This window comes from Microcaecilia unicolor, chromosome 11 (genome assembly GCF_901765095.1).
Source record: "Microcaecilia unicolor chromosome 11, aMicUni1.1, whole genome shotgun sequence".
Lineage (NCBI taxonomy): Eukaryota > Metazoa > Chordata > Amphibia > Gymnophiona > Siphonopidae > Microcaecilia > Microcaecilia unicolor.
The window spans coordinates 165,967,653-165,989,153 of NC_044041.1; the positions used below are offsets into that span (position 1 = coordinate 165,967,653).

The window sequence follows — 21,501 nt, forward strand, 5'->3', positions numbered from 1 at the left end:
TCTATCTAACCCCTTTTTAAACTCCGTCAAGCTAACCGCCCGTACCACGTTCTCCGGCAACGAATTCCAGAGTCTAATTACACGTTGGGTGAAGAAAAATTTTCTCCGATTCGTTTTAAATTTACCACACTGTAGCTTCAACTCATGCCCTCTAGTCCTAGTATTTTTGGATAGCGTGAACAGTCGCTTCACATCCACCCGATCCATTCCACTCATTATTTTATACACTTCTATCATATCTCCCCTCAGCCGTCTCTTCTCCAAGCTGAAAAGCCCTAGCCTTCTCAGCCTCTCTTCATAGGAAAGTCGTCCCATCCCCACTATCATTTTCGTCGCCCTTCGCTGTACCTTTTCCAATTCTACTATATCTTTTTTGAGATACGGAGACCAGTACTGAACACAATACTCCAGGTGCGGTCGCACCATGGAGCGATACAACGGCATTATAACATCCGCACACCTGGACTCCATACCCTTCCTAATAACACCCAACATTCTATTCGCTTTCCTAGCCGCAGCAGCACACTGAGCAGAAGGTTTCAGCGTATCATCGACGACGACACCCAGATCCCTTTCTTGATCCGTAACTCCTAACGCGGAACCTTGCAAGACGTAGCTATAATTCGGGTTCCTCTTACCCACATGCATCACTTTGCACTTGTCAACATTGAACTTCATCTGCCACTTGCACGCCCATTCTCCCAGTCTCGCAAGGTCCTCCTGTAATCGTTCACATTCCTCCTGCGACTTGACGACCCTGAATAATTTTGTGTCATCGGCGAATTTAATTACCTCACTAGTTATTCCCATCTCTAGGTCATTTATAAATACATTAAAAAGCAACGGACCCAGCACAGACCCCTGCGGGACCCCACTAACTACCCTCCTCCACTGAGAATACTGGCCACGCAATCCTACTCTCTGCTTCCTATCTTTCAACCAGTTCTTAATCCATAATAATACCCTACCTCCGATTCCATGACTCTGCAATTTCTTCAGGAGTCTTTCGTGCGGCACTTTGTCAAACGCCTTCTGAAAATCCAGATATACAATATCAACCGGCTCCCCATTGTCCACATGTTTGCTTACCCCCTCAAAAAAATGCATTAGATTGGTGAGGCAAGACTTCCCTTCACTAAATCCGTGCTGACTTTGTCTCATCAGTCCATGTTTTTGTATATGCTCTGCAATTTTATTCTTAATAATAGCCTCCACCATCTTGCCCGGCACCGACGTCAGACTCACCGGTCTATAATTTCCCGGATCTCCTCTGGAACCCTTCTTAAAAATCGGAGTAACATTGGCTACCCTCCAGTCTTCCGGTACTACACTCGATTTTAGGGACAGATTGCATATTTCTAACAGTAGCTCCGCAAGTTCATTTTTTAGTTCTATTAATACTCTGGGATGAATACCATCAGGTCCCGGTGATTTACTACTCTTCAGCTTGCTGAACTGACCCATTACATCCTCCAAGGTTACAGAGAATTTGTTTAGTTTCTCCGACTCCCCCGCTTCAAATATTCTTTCCGGCACCGGTGTCCCCCCCAAATCCTCCTCGGTGAAGACCGAAGGAAAGAATTCATTTAATTTCTCCGCTACGGCTTTGTCCCGATACTGGGTGAAATAATCCGGAACTATGGGAATGTTTCGGGCTTTAAAATAAACTTTGGTAAATCAGAGGCCCTAGATATAAACATCCCCGAGGAGCAGCTACATCAGCTGCAGGCTCAGTTCCCTGGATGGGACGAATAAACGCAGTAAAGATGATGCTTCTCCCAAAGCTCCTCTATTTGTTTATGGCATTACCTATAGCACTACCTAGGGGCTACATGAGGGAGGTTCAGAGGAAAGTATTTGCGTTCATATGGAAGAAAAAGCCGCCCCGGGTACGGAGAGAGGTGCTGTACCAGCCAAGGGACAGAGGTGGGATGGGTGTGCTGGACTTGCAGGCATACTGCCAGGCTGCACACTTAAGAATCCTGGTGGTGTGGCTGCAAAGAGAGAGAAAAATGGGCAGCGCAATGGAAAGGGGATGGTGGGGCCCTATTCCCCTAGAGGCGGTACCATGGCTTCCAAAGCAAAAACTGGAGGATGTTATAAAGGTGAGCCCTCCTCTATTGAGGTGGCCATTGGAGGTGTGGGACAGAATATGAGGGAAATTCTTTTCAGGGCGCACATATTTTACACACATGTTTCTCAGATTTGCACCTAATTTTGGACCAGGGCAAGCTGATGGAACCTATCTAGAGTGTGAACGAATGGGTCTGTATGAACTTGGCCAGATGTATGAGCAAGGGCAACTGGTCCCATACACAGAGCTGTGTCGCGACCAATGGCACTCCCCTATACAGGCACTCCAATATTACCAGGTCAAAGATTTCATTAAACGTAGAGCAGAGGAAGAGCTAAGCTTGGTTGAAACGAAGATGGAACAAGCAATGATGAGAGGGGGGGGGGGGAACGAGGGAGCATTTCTAGAGTTTATAAGGCCCTATTGGCTCATGATAACCCAGTGGAACATTAAACCGCTAAATGGGAGGCGGCAATGGGACAGACTTTTGACTTTGCAATTTGGAGTAGAGCGTTTAAGTCCCTGCTGCAGGTATCAACATCTAGCACCCTAATGGAAAATGGACATAAGATTTTGTACTGTTGGTACTATACACCCAGCCGCCTGGCTAAAATGTACAAAATAGGGTCGGGGCTGTGTTGGAGACAATGCGGGGCCCAGGGCGCGACATGTTCCACGTGTGGTGGATCTGTGAATATGTACAGCAGTTCTGGAAGGACATAGTGTCATATTTAAATAAACTAACAACTGTGATATACCCAGTCACCATGGACTGCTGCTTGCTACATTTTAAACCGCCAGGAGTGCATTGAGACATCCATCGGTTTGCCGCCCAATTATTTGTGGCAAGCAAACTGACCATTGCAGCAGCGTGGAAAAAAACTAAAGTACCGGGACTCCAACAAGTTTTAGAACGACTGGACTCTGTGAAATTAATGTCTAAGCTGACAGCTGTAAGGAAGGGCACACTCGCCCAATATCATAAAGTATGGGAAATATATGAAAAAGGACAAGTGGCGACCTAGAGGATCTCTTCATTATAATTTGAGTCGCGGGGAGGGGGGAGGGAGGGTGTTGTGAATACTGTTGTCATCTGAGCTGAGATGTTAAATACTGTATAATAATGAGTGATAGATATATTGTTATGATGGAAACTGATATCTCACGAAAATTCTCAAAATAAACATATTTAAAAAAAAAGAAAGTTAGTTATTAAGAATATATTGTAGTATGTTCAGTCTTGTCATTCTGAGCCTGAAAGTGGATTCTGAATAGGACTTTGAATATTACCTTTTTGAAAAGTAACTAGTTACAGCTTAACCTGTTTTCAAAATAATGTGTTAAAAGATTCAAATAGGTGAAGATAAATGTCTGACTATGCTCTTGTCATTACATTTTAGCGTCATGCCTCTTCAAGTGAAGAGTTTTCAGATTATAGTGATGAGTCTGATTTCAGTCCTAGTGAGAAGGGGCATCGGAAATACAGGGAATACAGTCCTCCTCCTTATTCTACGGTGAGTAACTGTTCCACCAGAACATCTTATGGTTTATGATTAAAAATCACCTTTTGCATAGAAATATAGAAATGAACATCTGATAAAGATTGCCAAGCTCAGCTAGCTATCTCCTTCAGTTTTGTAGATCCTGGATGATCTCTTATAATTCCCTCACTTCACTCTTAAGGGCTCTCTGTGTTTTTCCCAGCCTGTCTTCCATTCTGACACCATTTTCTCTGAGGACAAGCAGGATTGCAAGTCCTTGAAAGTGGATATCATCATTGATGGAGCCTGGCATAGGAAAAAGTTTTTACAGCTTAGAAAAAATATTCTGGAAGCGTTATGCAACACATCATACATGTGCACCACTTCCTACGCTTCATTATTGCTTAGAGCCGCCTCAGTCTTTGTTTTTCTGCAAATTCAGTAAGATGCTTTTCTCTTTGCAGTCGTTTTTTCTGCATCGCATGTAAATATGTGCATGAAATCTTGCTGCATACTTTGGCTTCCTTCAGGTTGGCCAGGTGTTTTTGGTGTATAAATCCCCCCAAAAAGCAGCTTTTTAAAATGCATGGGTTGTGCCTGTCAGCAGATGAAGACACAGATTAAAGGACTGAGGCTTCTTCTATAAGAGGTTCTGTGAAGCTACAGTCAGCCAGTATTCTTTGTCTCCAGCAGATTGTGATGATGTTTCCTACAGTCTGGACTTATCTGATCGTTCCTGGTCCCAGCTAGAGAACTGGTTACCCAGTTGAGCTAGACAAGCTTAACCTTCAGGGGAATAAGACCCTGTAGTGGAGATACACGGAGGAGTCTCCGCATCCCCTACTCCTTTTCCTGCTCTGTTCTCATGTTTTAAAAATTTTGTGAGGTGTCTTTAAAAAAACAAAAAAGAGGAAGTTTTTGTTTTTAAAGAGAGTCTGGTTACAAAGCATTTATACCGGGATGTAGCTCCAGTTTCAATAGTGCCTCTCCCTCTTCCCCCATGGAGAGTACAGGACTCATTTTATGAGAGCAGCACTGTTGTAAGGAAGCTCTTGTTTGGCCCAGCCCTCTTTGCTTTTCTGTGGCAAAAGCATTGGGAGTAGCACTTTGCGTCTTCAACAGGGGTGAGTGTTAGTGTGGCAGCATCATTTTGATGTGAGGGAACTGGAGTTGCATTCTTGTGGCCCGGGTGTGTTTTCAGCTTGCAGGAGCACCACGTTGCTGATTTGCAAGCAGCACTGACAGACACTGTTTCCATATCATCATGCTGATCAATCCATAGACTGGTGGGTTGTGTCCATCTACCAGCAGGTGGAGATAGAGAGCAATCCTTTTGCCTCCCTATATGTGGTCATGTGCTGCCGGAAACTCCTCAGTATGTTCTCTATCTCAGCAGGTGGTGGTCACACACAGCAGCAGCTCTGGCTAGGCCTCCAAGCCTAATTTTTAGGTTTTGTTGAGTGCCTGGGGTTGAGGGCTCTTCTTGAGCAAGTGCAAACCTGGTGGTGCCAGGTCCCTCCTTTTCTCCCCCCTTCCGCTGGCTTCGTTTAAAAAAAAAAAAAAAAAAAATTTTGGACGTCCTTAAGGGCGTTTATTTCGACGTTTATTTAAACGTTTATTGCAGCTACTCACTGGGACACCAGGTCGTTACAGCTCGGAGCGGAAAGCAGGTCATTTTACCTTTTTGTAGCGGGCAGGGGGTTCCCCGATTGATCTCCACGTGGCTGATGGCGTCGGAGGACGAGGGCGCAAAGAATCGCTCCTCGGACCGCGTGTGCGCGTCTAGCGGGGATGCGGGGGTTTTAAAGTCTGATTCGCCCTTGTTGGGTGTCAGTTTGGAGGCCGGTCAGTGTCCCAGTTCTTCCTCAGGTGCGGCGGTTTTTCCCCGCCATAAACGCCCATCCCCCGCTGCTCGCCTCCGCCATCTTGGCCGGCCACGCTGCTCGGACGGCTTCTTCTTGGGCCGCCCTTGAGGTGGGAGACGTTAATGCCATGGCCGCCCTTCATTTGGGCGACGGCAGGAAAGCGGCTAGTTAAGCGCCGTTCTTCCCACGCGTCTCCTTCACGGAGTGTCGCGCCGGACGCCATCTTGGATGCGCAGCATGTTTCTCCCCCCGCTCTTGCGAGTGCCGGTTGAGGGTGCGTCTAGGGCTGTGGCCCAGGCTGCTCAAGTGCACAGTCTGGGGGGTTTCTCCCCCGAGTTTATTTTGCTGCTGCATCAGGCCTTTCTTATGTAAAACGCTGCCCCTTCTCCCTTGTCCGATAAAGGGGTTGAGGCCCCCGGAAGTAAACGCCCTCGGGTGGATTCCCAGGCCTTAGAGGACTCTGTTTCCTCTGATGTAGATGAGGGCAGCGTATCTGAGTTCTCCCAACGGTCCTTTGGGGATTCCTTGGATGAGACGGATTCCCGCTCGGATGGAGCGGATGACCCCTCTGCAGCACGGATCTTTCGCTCAGAGGATTTGCACAACCTGTTAGTGCAGGCCATGAGCATTTTGAAGATTTCCTCTCCAGAGGACGTCTCTCCCTCAGCCCCTGTTGGCTCCGCCATTATGCTGGGGACGAAGCGCCCGCCTAGAACCTTCCACGTGCATGATGCCATGCACACCTTAATTTCGGCTCAATGGGATGTCCCGGAAGCGAGCCTTAAAGTGGCTAGGGCTATGTCCCGCCTCTATCCTTTGCCTGAAAGTGAACGGGAGACCTTTCTTTGGCCTACCGTGGATTCTTTAATCACTGCGGTGACTAAGAAAACGGCGTTGCCGGTGGAAGGTGGCACGGCCCTAAAGGACGCCCAAGACAGAAGATTGGAGGCGGCCTTAAGGTCGTCCTTTGAGGCGGCTGCCTTAAGTTTGCAGGCCTCAGTTTGCGGCTCCTACGTGGCCAGGGCGTGCCTGACGATTGTGCAGCGGGCTTCCCCCTCGGATCCTTCCTTGAGGGCTGACTGACCGGCCCTGGAATCGGGCCTGGCTTATTTGGCAGACTTACTGTATGATGTCTTGAGAGCCTCGGCTAAAGGTATGGCTCAGACAGTCTCTGCGCGGCGGTGGCTTTGGCTGAAGCATTGGTCTGCTGACCACGCATCTAAGTCCCGCCTGGCTAAGTTGCCTTTTAAAGGCAAGCTGCTCTTTGGGGTCGAGCTGGACAAAATTGTGACCGATCTCGGCACGTCTAAGGGCAAGAGGTTACCAGAGGTCAGGGCTCGGGCCAGTGGTGCTCGCCCTGGTAACTCCAGAGGACGGTTTCAGGAAGCCCGTCGGTACAGCCCGGGCAAGTCGGGCTCCTCTGCCCCCTCTTCCTTCAAAAGGAACTTCTCCCCCAAGCAGCATTCCTTTCGCAGAGACCGCCGTCCCGGAGGTGCGCCCTCCGGTCCTCCCCCAGGGTCTCGTACCCAATGACGGGGCCCTGGTCCATGGCCCAGTGCAGATTGGAGGACGCCTGTCCTCGTTTCTGGGCGAGTGGACCAGAGTAACTTCAGACGCTTGGGTTCTGGAAGTCATCAGAGACGGCTACAAGCTAGAGTTCTGCCGACCCTTAAGAGACGGGTTTGTACTCTCTCCCTGCAAGTCTCCGGTCAAGCTGTGGCAGTGCAGCAGACCTTGGACAACCTGATACGCCTGGGTGCGGTCATTCCGGTGCCAGAAAATCAGATTAGCAAGGGACGTTACTCCATTTACTTTGTGGTACCAAAGAAAGGAGGTTCTGTACGGCCTATCCTCGACCTCAAAGGGGTCAATCGGGCCTTGAAAGTGCGGCACTTTCGCATGGAGACTCTCCGCTCTGTTATAGCGGCAGTGAAGGCAGGGGAGTTCTTGGCTTCCTTGGACATCAAGGAAGCATACCTGCATATTCCCATCTGGCCTCCTCATCAACGCTTTCTGCGTTTTGCAGTCCTGGGCCGACACTTCCAGTTCAGAGCCCTCCCTTTCGGGTTGGCTACTGCTCCGCGGACCTTCTCCAAAGTAATGGTGGTCATCGCGGCCTTCCTGCGAAAGGAAGGAGTACAAGTCCATCCTTATCTGGACGACTGGTTGATCCGAGCCCCCTCTTATGCAGAGTGCGGCAAAGCTGTGGACCGGGTGATTGCTCTTTTGAGCTCCCTGGGGTGGATCATCAACTGGGAGAAGAGCCAGCTGCGCCCGACTCAGTCCCTGGAGTATCTGGGAGTTCGATTCGACACCCAAGTGGGCAGAGTGTTCCTGCCGGACAATCGGATTGTCAAACTTCAGGCTCAGGTGGACCAGTTCCTAGTAGCCTCTCCTCTTTGGGCTTGGGACTATGTGCAGCTGTTGGGCTTTATGTCGGCCACGATGGAAGTAGTGCCCTGGGCCAGGGCTCATATGAGACCACTACAACACTCTGCTGCAGCGCTGGACTCCGGTGTCGGAGGATTATGCTGTGCGCCTTCCCTTGGACCCAGCAGTGCGCAAGGCGCTGAGCTGGTGGCTGCAGACAGACAAGTTGTCTGCAGGAATGCCTCTGGTGACCCCGGAGTGGATTGTCGTCACGACGGACGCCTCTTTGTCGGGCTGGGGAGCCCACTGCTTGGGAAGGACAGCGCAGGGGCTCTGGTCTCCTGCAGAGGCAAAGTGGTCTATCAACCTCCTGGAACTCAGAGCAATTCAGTTGGCGCTTTTGGAGTTCATCCCGGTACTGGCGTTGAAGCCAGTACGGGTCCTGTCGGACAATGCCACGGCTGTGGCCTATGTCAACCGCCAGGGAGGTACCAAGAGCGCCCCTCTAGCCAAGGAGGCCATGAATCTATGCCAGTGGGCGGAAGCGAACCTGGAACAGCTGTCAGCGGCCCACATTGCCGGAGTCATGAATGTCAAGGTGGTCTTTCTCAGTCGCCATACCTTGGATCCCGGAGAGTGGCAGCTATCTGCTCAGGCGTTCTTGGACATCACGAAGCGCTGGGGCCAGCCGAGCCTAGATCTGATGGCGTCATCGGCCAATTGCCAAGTGCCGCGCTTTTTCAGCAGAGAACGGGACCCTCGATCCCTGGGAGTAGATGCTCTTCTCCAACAGTGGCCGACACAGGAGCTTCTCTATGTGTTCCCGCCCTGGCCCATGTTGGGCAGGGTGCTAGACCGGGTGGCAAAGCATCCGGGCCGGATAATCCTGGTGGGTCCGGACTGGCCCAGACGTCCCTGGTATGCGGACTTGATCAGGCTCTCAGTGGACGATCCTCTGCGGCTGCCAGTGGAGCAGGGCCTGTTGCATCAGGGTCCCGTGGTGATGGAGGATCCCTCCCCCTTTGGTCTTACGGCCTGGCTATTGAGCGGCAGCGTCTGAGAAAGAAGGGCTTCTCAGACAAGGTCATCGCCACTATGCTGAGAGCGAGGAAGCGCTCTACTTCTACTGCTTACGCCAGGGTTTGGCGTACCTTTGCAGCGTGGTATGAAGCAGGCTCACTTTCTCCCTTCACTGCTCCAATTTCTTCAGTGTTGGCGTTCCTGCAAGAAGGTCTGGAGAAAGGCCTGTCGCTCAGTTCCCTTAAAGTCCAGGTAGCGGCTCTGGCTTGCTTCAGGGGCCGCCTGAAGGGTGCTTCCCTGGCTTCGCAGCCAGATGTGGTGCGCTTTCTCAAGGGAGTTAATCACCTGCGCCCTCCTCTGCACTCAGTGGTGCCTGCGTGGAATCTCAACCTGGTGCTAAGAGCCTTGCAGAAGCCGCCTTTTGAACCCTTGTCAAGGGCATCTCTGAAAGACCTGACATTGAAAGCAGTCTTTTTGGTGGCTATCACTTCAGCCAGAAGAGTTTCCGAGCTCCAGGCACTCTCATGTCGAGAGCCCTTTCTGCAGTTCACTGAGGCAGGAGTGTCTATTTGCACAGTGCCTTCCTTCCTGCCCAAGATTGTTTCTCGCTTCCATGTGAATCAGCAGCTCTGTCTCCCTTCCTTTCGTAGGGAGGACTACCCAGAGGAATACTCTGCTCTCAAATATCTGGATGTGAGACGAGTCATCATCAGATACTTGGAAGTGACCAATGATTTCCGGAAGTCGGATCATCTGTTTGTCCTCTTTGCAGGTCCTCGTAAGGGTCTGCAGGCTGCTAAGCCTACAGTGGCAAGATGGGTCAAGGAAGCCATTGCAGCGGCTTATGTGGCCGCGGGGAAGGTGCCGCCTATCCAGCTGAAGGCTCACTCCACTAGAGCTCAGGCGGCCTCGATGGCAGAGGCCGGGTCCGTCTCCTTGGAAGAGATTTGCAAGGCGGCAACTTGGGCATCGGCCCATACCTTCTCCAGGCATTACCGCTTGACTGTGGCTGCTCGGGCGGAGGCCCGGTTTGGAGCTTCAGTGTTGCGGTCAGGGATTTCTATGTCCCGCCCTGGGTGAGTACTGCTTCGGTACATCCCACCAGTCTATGGATTGATCAGCATGATGATATGGAAGGTAAAATTATGTATCATACCTGATAATTTTCTTTCCATTAATCATAGCTGATCAATCCATAGCCCCTCCCAGATATCTGTATTGTTTATATTCTGGTTGCATTTCAGGTTCAAGTTTAGTCTTCAGTTCCTGTTCAGGAGGACTTCGTGTTCAAGTTTTTCAATGGATTCTTCAAGAGTTGAGACGAATTTGTGTTACAGTGAGCTGCTGCATTCCTCTCCCCTCCGTTTTACTGGGCTGGATTGAGACTTAAATTCTGCCGGCGCTCCCTCCCGCTTCGTGCGGCAGTAGGGCAGCTTTGTACCCCTCCCGCTTTGGCGGTGTTAGGGTCAGTCAGCTCCTCCTGCGGTTGCGGTTGCAGGATAAGCCAGATCCCCCCGCATCGGCGGGTGTGGTGTCCCTCCCCCGCTCTGCGGGGATGAGCTGGACGGATTCCCCTCCCCCACTTGTGTGGGGATGAGCTGGGTTAATTCCCCTCCCCCGTTTCGGCGGTGGTGAGCTGGGCAGAGTGTCCCTTTGTGGGTGTAATTCTCTAAGTGCTGAGTCCTGCGGCTGGAGCTTGGATATCGACATACTGAGGAGTTTCCGGCAGCACATGACCACATATAGGGAGGCAAAAGGATTGCTCTCTATCTCCACCTGCTGGTAGATGGACACAACCCACCAGTCTATGGATTGATCAGCTATGATTAATGGAAAGAAAATTATCAGGTATGATACATAATTTTACCTTGTGTGTGTTTCTTCTTGTCTTTGTTCATTGTCCGCGGGTCAGAAGGTCCAACAATTACACCAGCTGATTTAAGGGAGCTAAGCAAGCCTACTCTAACGTCCCAACCTAATCTTACCAACCTCCATTCCCAATTCTGTTCTGACTTAAATACCGACCTCATCATTAGTTTTACTTATCCCTCCTCCCCATTCCCCCTCTACGCATCCCATCCTTCTCTTCTCCATCTCCCCTTTATTATATCCTTCCCTACCCCTTTTCCCCCAACTTATACTATCCTGTCTACCCTATTTTATCCTAATCATACATTATCAAACTCAACTTATCATACATTATTCAAGCTCAACTTCATAATGTTTCACTACCGTTTTGAAATTTCTGTTGTAAGACTTTGTATTTTGAATTACTATGTAAGCCACATTGAGCCTGCATTGTGTGGGAAAGCGCGGGGTACAAATGTAATAAATAAATACTTTAGTACCATTTTAAGCTGCAGTTTGGATATTTTTTATTCTCTGATTATGGAAGCCCTGACAGTCAGTCAAAAGGTGTTTCCAGTGTGGGACCAGACATGCTCATTCTGGTCATTGTGACATTTGTCAAGTGGAGCTGCCTGAACTATCTTCTTTGTCTTCCTCAACTCTTAAAAAATTGGCAAAGGTAGATTCGGCTAAACAGACAATTTCTGTCTATGGGGGAAAAGGACCTCCTTAGTACCTCAGAAAATGGCAGGAGAATCTACCATTTTGTCTGAGGTTACTGAAAAGGTATCGGTGTCTGCAGTCCCTACAACTGAGGTTTTGGAAGATGGCTCTGCCTTTCAGAGTCAGCTGAGCCAGGCAGCTTTACAGGCTGTGGGAGAAAATTCTTCATCCCAACAAGTTTTGGGAGATTTTTCATTTGAATTTGTTCATAAGGCCTTCCTTATTTGAAAGTCTCAGTCTCTTCTTTACTTCTGTGGTCTAATGCTGCTGAATGTCCTTCTCAAACAAAAAGACCTCATTTGAAGCTTATAGAGGAGGATGAAGCTCGCTTTACAGCAGAGCTTCCCAAACTGTAGGTCAGGACCCCAAACCTGCTTTTGAGGTCTCAACCTAGGTGGGTTGTCAGTAGGTAAATCATTCAGCACCTTCAGGGGGGGGGGGGTCACACTATTTTATTTGGCCACAATCATGGGAGTCACAGACACAGGATTGTGAAGAAAAGCTCTACAGCTTCAGGAGACTTCATTTCTGACAGGTGGCACATAGTCAGTGCTTCTGGTAAGAGTTTCCCTCTCAGAACCTATGGAGGAAGGTAAGGTAGTGGTACTTGAGGGTAATGATCCTATGGTGGTGTGTCTCATCTGGAGGGAAGAGCTTCTAGGTATGATTTCTCAGGTGATGATCTTAAGTATTTCCAATCCATAAGTACAAGTTGCTCCATCTTCTGAAAATCCAAGTCTGGAGGATATTTGGCAACCCATTAAGGCCTTTCCAATACCTCTTGCTCTTCAGGCGTTAATTTTACCTGAGTGGGAGATTCCATAGAGTGGCCTCTGAGTAAGAAGAACCATGGGCAAGCTTTTTTCTGTTGATACTTGGGGAAAAGTTGTGATTACCTAAGATTGATGTCTTAGTGACTGCTATAACCAAGAAGGTAAAGTGTGGCACAGTATTAAATGATTTGCAGGATTGTAAGTTGGAATTGCTACTGAAATAAGCCTTTGATGTTGCAGCTTGGGGAGTGGGGAGAAATGAGTGTGTAGTGTTTATATGTCTAGAGCTTGCTTGAGATGGATTCAGCGAGCTCATGAGGCTTCCGAATTGGAAGAAACTACTAAAGAGGCACTCGTTTAGAATTGGGCATGGTGTATATTGTAGACACCTCGTATGGTCTTATAAGAACCTTAGCTAGTTCAATGGCTGATTCCACCTCGAAGACTTGCCTTAGTAGCCTTCTTTTCAGAGGGAAATTACTTTTTGGAGAAAATTTGGGATGTAAGGTTCAGGGATGCAAAGCATAATAGGCCTGGTAAACCATCGTCAGCTCAACGCTTATGCCCTCAGGGCAAATCAGATTCCTTTCATTTTGACTGTCAGTTTCACAGGGATCTAAACCCAGGAGAAATTCTAGAAGTGCACAATGAGTAGCAAATGCCCTCTCCTCGAAAGCACAAAAAATGGGTTTGTCATCTGACAACTCCACTGTTTAACCTCTCCCTCTCGCTGTTGCTTCACCCCTGTCATTTACCCTGTGTTATCCCCTGTTCCTTCCCCTCCTGTCACTTTCTGTTTCTGGAAGCGATTTTACAATATCAGTGTCTCTGGTAACATCTAATCGCAAATAACACAAACCAGGACTAATATCCACCAACTCAATAAAAGTGCTTATAACAGTTCACACCAGTATCATATAAAGAAATATTTTTTTTGTATGTAGAGTACCCTCAGATATTTTCCACTATTACTGCAGTCAATAATGCTGCTACAGAGTGGCATAGCATTTCTTTCATCAGGTAACTCTAACAGAATTTTTTAGGGAGCAACACTCGCTCATTTTTTCATGCTTCCCAATCACCTTTGTGCTATAAAATCACTACTTGCTTAAAAATATATACTTGATGAAAACTGTGCACTTATCTTGCCTCGCTGAAAAGTTCATCAATCACCTTCCCCTGAAACCGCTCGACTCCGCGGGTTTCAATCACTTTCCTCAGGGACAAGGGTTAAGGCTGCATAATTCTTTTCTGTTAAAGTGGCATAATTCTTTTCTTCCTCCAGCAATCAATCACAAAGGTGATTGGGAAGCATGAAAAAATGAGCGAGTGTTGCTCCCTAAAAATTTCTGTTAGAGTTACCCGATGAAAGAAATGCTATGCCACTCTGTAGCAGCATTATTGACTGCAGTACTAGTGGAAAATATCTGAGGGTACTCTACATGCAAAAAAAATATTTCTTTATATGATACTGGTGTGAACTGTTATAAGCACTTTTATTGAGTTGGTGGCTATTAGTCCTGGTTTGTGTTATTTACTTTCTGTTTCTGGGCCATCATTGTCTTGTATTGTATCCACTTGATTTATTGTAAGCCACATTGCGCCTGCTCATGTGGGTAAATGTGGGGTAGAAATGCACTAAAATAAATAAATATCTTCATTTTTCAAGAAGTGGTCCTAAATCACAACCGACCAATGGGTTCTGTATGTGATGAAAGCAGGATACAGGTTAAGAGTTTTCTCTTTCCAATGCAGATGCCTTTATAGTCTCTCTTTGTCATTCATTCAAAAAAGCAACTGTTCAGTTCACCTTGCAGAGACTTCTTGCGTTAGGAACATGAATGAGGAAGTGGAAGGTATTTGATCTATTTTGTGGGTCCAAAGAAAGAAGGTTCCCTTTGTCCAATTCTTGATTAAAGGAGATTAATCACATACTAAATATATCTCACTTCAGGATGGAAATCTTACATTCTGTCATTGCTGTAGTGGAGAAGGGAGAATTTCTCATGGCTCTAAACCTAAAGGGGCATATTTGCACATTTCAAACTTGAATCTACATCATAAGTTTCTGCATTCTGCAGTTCTTAGCCACCACTGTCAGTTTCAGGTGCTTCCGTTTAGCCTGGCTACAGCTCCTTAAACTTTTTCAAAGTTGTGGTAGTGTAAAGAGAGGGTCTCTTGGTTCACCCCTGTTTGGATGACTGGCTCATAAGGGCACGATCAATGGAGGACAGTCAAAGGATGATGTCAATTTCAACAAGAGCAAGTTAGACCATCGCAATGCATGGAATATCTGGGAGCCTTGTTCAGTACTCACCAGTGGAAGGTATTTTTACCCATGCAGAAGATTACCAAACTCCAACAACAGATTGTTTCTGTCTAGGCTTGGAATTACATGGAGGTTCTAGGCTCCATGGTGGCCACTCTGGACCTGGTCCCCCTGGGCTCAGGCTTATATGCATCCCCTACAAACTTCTCTTTTGTTCAGAAAGTGAACATCCCTGTTTTGTGCCCACAGCTAATAATAATAAAACTTTATTTCTAACCCGCCGTAGCTCAAGCAATCTAAGTGGGTTTCAAAAGACATTCATAATAAAATTCAAATCAACAAACAATAAATAAAACATCATTACTAACTAGTACAAACGTATCCAGTACTATAAAACAAAACAGTATCATTCATATAGTAATCCATATGCTTGAGTAAACAAGTAGGTCTTTCTTAAATTGAACAATTTCTTGCACTGAATGTGGACAATGCATTCCACAATTTAGGGCCCAGAGAAAAGACCTTGTTTTGTGCATGATTAGGTCAGGGAATTGACATAGAGGAGACATATAACTCCTCTTTGCCTCAAATTACCCTTTTGATCTGCCAAGGGTGCCTAGAGGACAGTGCCACCAACTTCTTTTTCGCATTACCTTGGCTAGATGCAAAATATATATGGGGATAGTGTTTATGCTTGCAGTACTTTTCATGTGCTGAGAGCAGATGGTCTCCTGAACAAAGCCCACATCGGCCCATAGACGTCCCAACTCTTTAAACAAGAGCTGCCACTTCATAGGTGAATTAAGCCCCTTAGCATTGAGAGTCACAAAGCTAAGATCAGACATAGAATATTATTAACTTTACATACTCCCATAACCCCTTAGGTATTGGTTGCATGAGACAAAAAGCCCAACCATGATCAGTACCCAACATTCTCCCCAGCCACACCCCTTCACCAACCTTTCTGTGTCTATCCCCTTTCACCTTCATCCTATGCCCCCTCGTTCCAGAGCTTCCTTTCAACTGAAAGAGACTCTCCTCCTATGCATATTTATGCCCATGTAGGTATTTAAATGTCTTTTCCTTGTCATCAAGACCAGACCAGTCCAGACCAATGGGTTATGCCCATCCACCAGCGGAAGGAGAGAAGATTGGATGGTCCGTCGGGCCTTGCTCCATCTCTGGCCGTCGGGCCTTGCTCCCTCCCTGGCCGTCAGGCCTTGTCCTGTATTCTGCATGTCCGGGTTTGCTTTGTCTTTGGATGTCGAGTCATGCTATGTTTCTGGGGTTAGAGACCTGGCCCTGTTTCTGGGTGTAGAGCCTTGCTCTGTCTCTGGACCTCGGGCCGACCTCAGGCCTTGTTTTGTCTCTGTGAGAAACCTTGCTGACTGTTGGATCTTGCGCGGGCCTGTTTCTGGTCGGTGAGTCTGCTTAGTCTCCTGTGGTTGTCTTGTTCCATCTCTACAGGTTGACTCTGGCCACCTCTCTGCAGGTTGTGTGGGGCTCCATCTCTGGGGACCTGGCATGGCTCTCTCGTGGGTTGCCTGTGGCCAGCTCCTGGCTCAACCTAGGAGGCTCTAGTGGGGCAGCGTTCCTGAATGCATGGCAACCCTTCTTTGCCTTTTCTCCTTTGAGAGGTGGTTCTCTTATGGCGGTGGGGCATTTCTCCATTCCTGGCTGTGGGGACTTGGCCCCTTCTCTAATCTTGGAACATTCTTCCGTCCTTTTGGGTTGGATGTGGTTCCGCCTCGGGCTGTAGTATCTGGCTCGGCTGTTGGCCAGGCGGAGGTTTCACCTCAGGCGTTCAGGCATGACTTGTTCTGGTGGTGCCCGGAACCCTCTATTCTGGCTGCTTGACACTGTTTCTGCCTCTAGGATGTGCCTCCACCTCTCCCTCATTTAGGGGCTTTTCTCTTAGTTGTTGACTAAGGCTGTGGGATGTGTCTGACGCCGGGTTACGGTTCAGATCCCTATCCTTAGGGGTTCCGTGCCTAGATTCACACTTTCAGATTGCCTTGCTTCAGGTGGGTGGTGTATTCCTCCATCTTTGGTGGCGCCTCCCTTGGTCCTGTTGGTGGTCGTGGTTCTCCTGGTCCTCCTGTAGGGGGGAGGGGGGTCCATACCAATTTTGGTTGTTTTACAACTTAATTTCTGATGCTCTGGCAGAAGTTAGATTCTGTACTGGTTTGGAGAGTTGTCCGTGGCCTTCTTTAGCTTCCATGGGTGCCTGTGGGACTTCCTCCTCTGGGCCTTTAGAATTGCCTGGGTGCCTATCTCGCGCTCTTTTGGGCCTCAGCTCACTGGCTTCTACTAGGTGCTTTTCTTCCCACAGTTGGAACTTCTGGACGTCTTTGCCTAGCGGGTTCCCCTCTAGGGGATATTCAGCGTCTTAGTGAACATTGCCTTTCTCTTTTTGGGTCATTGTTGTTTTCTATTTGTGGTTTTCCTGCCCTAATTATGTGATTGCTTTGCTACTCCCATTGGTCTGGACTGGTCTGGTAGTGAGGACAAGAAAGGAAAAATTATGTGCTTACCTGATAATTTTCTTTCCTTTAATCATACCAGAATAGTCCAAACGCCCACATAAGAACATAATAGCCATACTGGGTCAGACCAATGGTCCATCTAGCCCAGTATCCTGTTTTCCAAACAGTGGACAAGCCAGGTCACAAGTACCTGTCAGAAACCCAATTAGCAACAACATTCCACTACCAATCCCGGGACAAGCAGTTGCTTCCCCATGTCTGTCTCAACAGCAAACTATGGACTTTTCCTCCAGGAATTTGTCCAAACCTTTTTTAAACCCAGATACGTTAACCGCTGTTACCACATCTTTCGGCAAAGAGTTCCAGAGCTTAAATATTCGTTGAGTGAAAAAATATTTCCTGCTGTAACTTTCTTGATTGTCCCTAAGTCTTTGTACTTTTGCAATGAGTAAAAAATGGATTTACTTCTACCCGTTCTACACCACTCAGGGTTTTGTAGACCTCAATCATATCTCCCCTCATCCGTCTTTTTTCCAACCTGAAGAATCCTAACCTCTTTAGCCTTTCTTTATACGAGAGGAGTTCCATCCCCTTTATCATTTTGGTCGCTCATCTTTGAACCTTTTCTAATTACGCTATACCTTTTTTGAGATATGGCGACCAGAACTAAACGCAATACTCAAGGTGCGGTTGCACCATGGAGCAATATAAAGGTATTATAGTATTTTCGGTCTTATTCACCATCCCTTTCCTGATAATTCCTAGCATCCTGTTTGCTTTTTTGGTTGCCACGCACACTGAGCAGAAGATTTCAGCGTATTATCTATGACACCTAGATCTTTATCTTGGTTGATGACTCTAGAATCAGGTAACTATGATTCGGATTATTCTATCCAATGTGCATCACCATGCTTTTGTCCACATTAAATTTCATCTGGCATTTGGATGCCCAGTCTTCCAATTTCCTAAGGTCTTCCTGCAATATTTCACAGTCTGCACCTGTTTTGACAACCTTGAATAATTTTGTATTAATTACCTCACTAGTCGTTCCAGTTTCCATATCATTATAAATATGTTAAATAGCACTGGTTCCAATACAAATCCCTGCGGCACGCCACTGTTCACCTTTCTGTTTTTTCTTTGAGTGCCGTCTTCTAGGGGTCAACTGTTTTCTCTATGTGACTGACTTCCTGTTACGCTCTGGGAAGCAGAGTCCCTTCTACGGGGTCTGGATTGACTTTTCCTCTCCATGCTACCTTCTTGTGCCAGCTCTTTGCAGCTATGGCTTCTGTTGCAATGGCAAGCCGCTTCTCCTGCTTCGAGGCTGCATCTGCACGACTGATGGGAAGCCTGAATTGTGCCTCACCTCTTTACTCGATGGGTAGTATGGCTGGACATTGGTTACCCATAAATTCCAGAGGGCCTTGATTCTGGGTGTTCTTGGTTTACCGGTGGGTTCTGTTTCTGTGTTCATACTTGAGGCAGTTTGGAGCACCATTGCTTGGCTATTCAAAATACTGAGCATGGCTGCATGATACCCTTAAGGGGCAAAGTACTTGGGACTATTTTCTCTGTCTCCTTCTGCTGGTGGATGGGCATAACAAATTGATCTGAACTGGTTTGGTATGATTAAAGGAAAGAAAATTATCAGGTAAGAACATAATTTTTCCATCATTTCTCCTGTCTTTCTTCCAAAATATACATATTGAGATTCTTAAGTCTGTCCCCATACACTTTATGACAAAGACCACTGAACATTTTAGGAGTTGCTCTTTGGACCAATTCCATCCTGTTTATATCTTTTTGAAAGAGTGGTCTCCAGAATTGTACACAATATTCTAAATGAGGTCTCACCAGAGTCTTATACAAGGGACCTCATCACCTCGTTTTTCCTACTGGCCATTCCTCTCCTTATGCATCCAAGCATCCTTCTAGCTTTCGCTGTCACCTTTTCTACCTGTTTGTCCACCTTAAGGTCATCACGTATGATCACACCCAAGTCCTACTCCTCTTTCGTGCACAAACGTTCTTCACCCATAAACTGGGCCCTGGGAGAGAGAGAGAGAGACATGGACCAAGGAAGGAGGTTTTTGCAGCCCAAATGCATGACCCTACATTATTTTTAGCATTAAATTTTAGCTATCAAATTCCAAACCATACCTCTAACTTCACTAAGTCCTTCTTCATGTTATCCGTGGAGTGGAGGAGTGGCCTAGTGGTTAGAACACCGGTATTGCAATCCAGAGGCGGCCGGTTCAAATCCCACTGCTGCTGCTTGTGTTCTTGGGCAAGTCACTTAACCCTCCATTGCCTCAGGTACAAAGATTGTGAGCCCTCCTGGGACAGAGAAATATTCAGTGTACCTGAATGTAACTCACCTTGAGCTACTACTGAAAAAGGTGTGAGCAAAATCTAAATAAAATAAAAAATAAATCCACATCGTCAAGTGTGTCTAACCTGTTGCAGATTTTGGTATCCACAAAGAGGCAAAATTTACCAGACAGCCCTTCAGCAATATCACTTACAAAAATGTTAAAAAGAACCGTCTCAAGAGCTGAACTTTGTGGCACACCACTGGTAACATTCTTTTCCTCAGAATGAGCTCCATTTACCACTACCCTGTGTCATCTTCCACTCAACCAGCTCCCAACCCAGTCACTTACTTTAGGGCCCATACTGAGGGCACTCAGTTTATTTATTAGTTATCTATGCAGAACTGTGTCAAAGGCTTTGCTAAAATCTAGATACACCACATCTAGCACTCTTCCTCAATCCAACTTTCTGGTCACCCAGTCAAAAAAATAGTCAGATTTGTTTGACATGACCTGCCTCTAGTGAAACCATGTTACCTCGGAATCCACTGGATTCCAAAAACGTTACTATTAGTTGTTTTAAAAACATTCCCATTCATTTACTTACCACAGAAGTCAGCCTGTAGTTCACAACTTCTTCCTTCTGCTTTTGTGGAGAGGGACCACATCTGCTCTTCTTCATTCCTCTGGGACCACTCCCAATTTTAGAGAAACATTAAAAAGGTCAGCCAGTTCCGTCAGTACCCTCAGCCCCATTGCTTTGTCCACCTTTAATGTAGCCAGCTCCTCACAAACACAGTCCTCTGAAGATCATTCAGGGACTACCACTCCTCCATTCCTATTTGTATTTGTCCTCTACAGTCCTGCTCCCTTCCCTTCAGCTGTGAACACAGAACAGAAATATTTGTTAAGCGATTTTGCCTTATCTTTACCAGCTTCTATATTGCTTGTAGTTTATAAAGGCTAACCTCTTTTTCCTTCGTTTTCAGCTACTACTTTTGAGAACCAAAGTGGCCTCCTTTTCCTCTTACTTTCATTTACTTTCTTACAAAAAGGTTTGCTGCCCTTTCAGTTTTGCCCACTGCTTTCTAACTTCTTCCAGATGTTCACATCCAGGCAGCAGTTCCTTGAGGTAATCCCCCATCTGTACAAAGTTAGGTTTTTTTAAAGTCTAGAACCTCCACACTATCTCCACACCTATCTTAATATTAAACTACACCATCTGGTGATCATCATCTACTATAACATCAAAAATACCCCATTAATAAATCCAGTATGGCCTCTTCCTGCATGGGTTCCATTATCTACTGCTGGAATAGTTCCCCATATAGAGTATCTAGGATCTCCCTACTTCTAAAAGACCCCATAATAGGGATACTCCAATCAGCATCTGGCATATTAAAATCACCTATTAATAGTACTTCCCCTTTCACAATTATATTTTGAATGTCTTCAATTAAATCTCTGTCCATTTCTTCTGTTTGTTGATTAAGGCAGTGGAGATGTCAATGGAATAATTTTGGCTATCATTCTCTGATTTAGCCAGGACTGTTCTCCTGATGATAAAAGATATGGCCCCTCAAAAGTTTGGCGTCTAGAATGACCCTAAATGAATTTTGTTTGTTGGAATTAACTACTGCTGCATGCAGAGAGTTAGGTCAACAACTGGCTATTTCTCAATTGCAAGCTGTTCATTCTTCCTGTATTAAGAATATTATTATTATTATTATTATTTATTGTATTTGTACCCCACATTATCCCACCTTTTTGCAGGCTCAATGTGTTCCTAGGGTAAAGTTTAAAATGAAAACTTTAGAAAACTTTATGAGATGTTGCAATTTGCGTTTTTTAAACTTCCCCAAGTTGTGAAGAAATCTCTGAAGAAAATACTACAGCTGCATTGTTTAGAAGTGTTATCATGAAAAATGGTCTTTTATACCATTTATAGTTCGAGCATATTATCTTCCTGGAGTCAAACTTTCTGTTGGATTAACTTCTGGTGAGATTACTGCGTGGAGGTTTTTCCTGTTTGCTCGTGGCTTCAGATTACTGTAGATTCACTGGAAGCTAGCGGAGCCTCTGTAGCAGAGAGAGAGAGAGAGACATCTTGGAGGAAAGAGGGGAGAAGCAGAGGGAAGAGAGAGAGACACCCTGGACCAAAGAGGGAGGGATAGAAAGATATCCCATGGACCAAGGAGGAGGGGAGAGAAGAGACGCTAGAGCATGGAGGGGGGAGGTCATGGCTGGGGGTTGCAGGAAGAAAGGAAGAGAGAAGAGAAA

The 21,501-nt window shown here is 46.7% G+C and overlaps 1 protein-coding gene across 3 annotated transcripts in view; it reads left to right on the top strand.

The window, feature by feature from the left end:
• ZC3H4 (zinc finger CCCH-type containing 4) overlaps window positions 1-21,501 on the top strand; it is a 282,668-nt gene that overhangs the window by 125,838 nt on the left and 135,329 nt on the right. For all 3 annotated transcript variants that reach the window (XM_030218219.1, XM_030218221.1, XM_030218220.1), the window contains exon 3: window positions 3,475-3,588. In XM_030218219.1, the coding sequence (XP_030074079.1) occupies window positions 3,475-3,588 (114 nt within the window). The remainder of the gene's footprint in view (window positions 1-3,474; window positions 3,589-21,501) is intronic.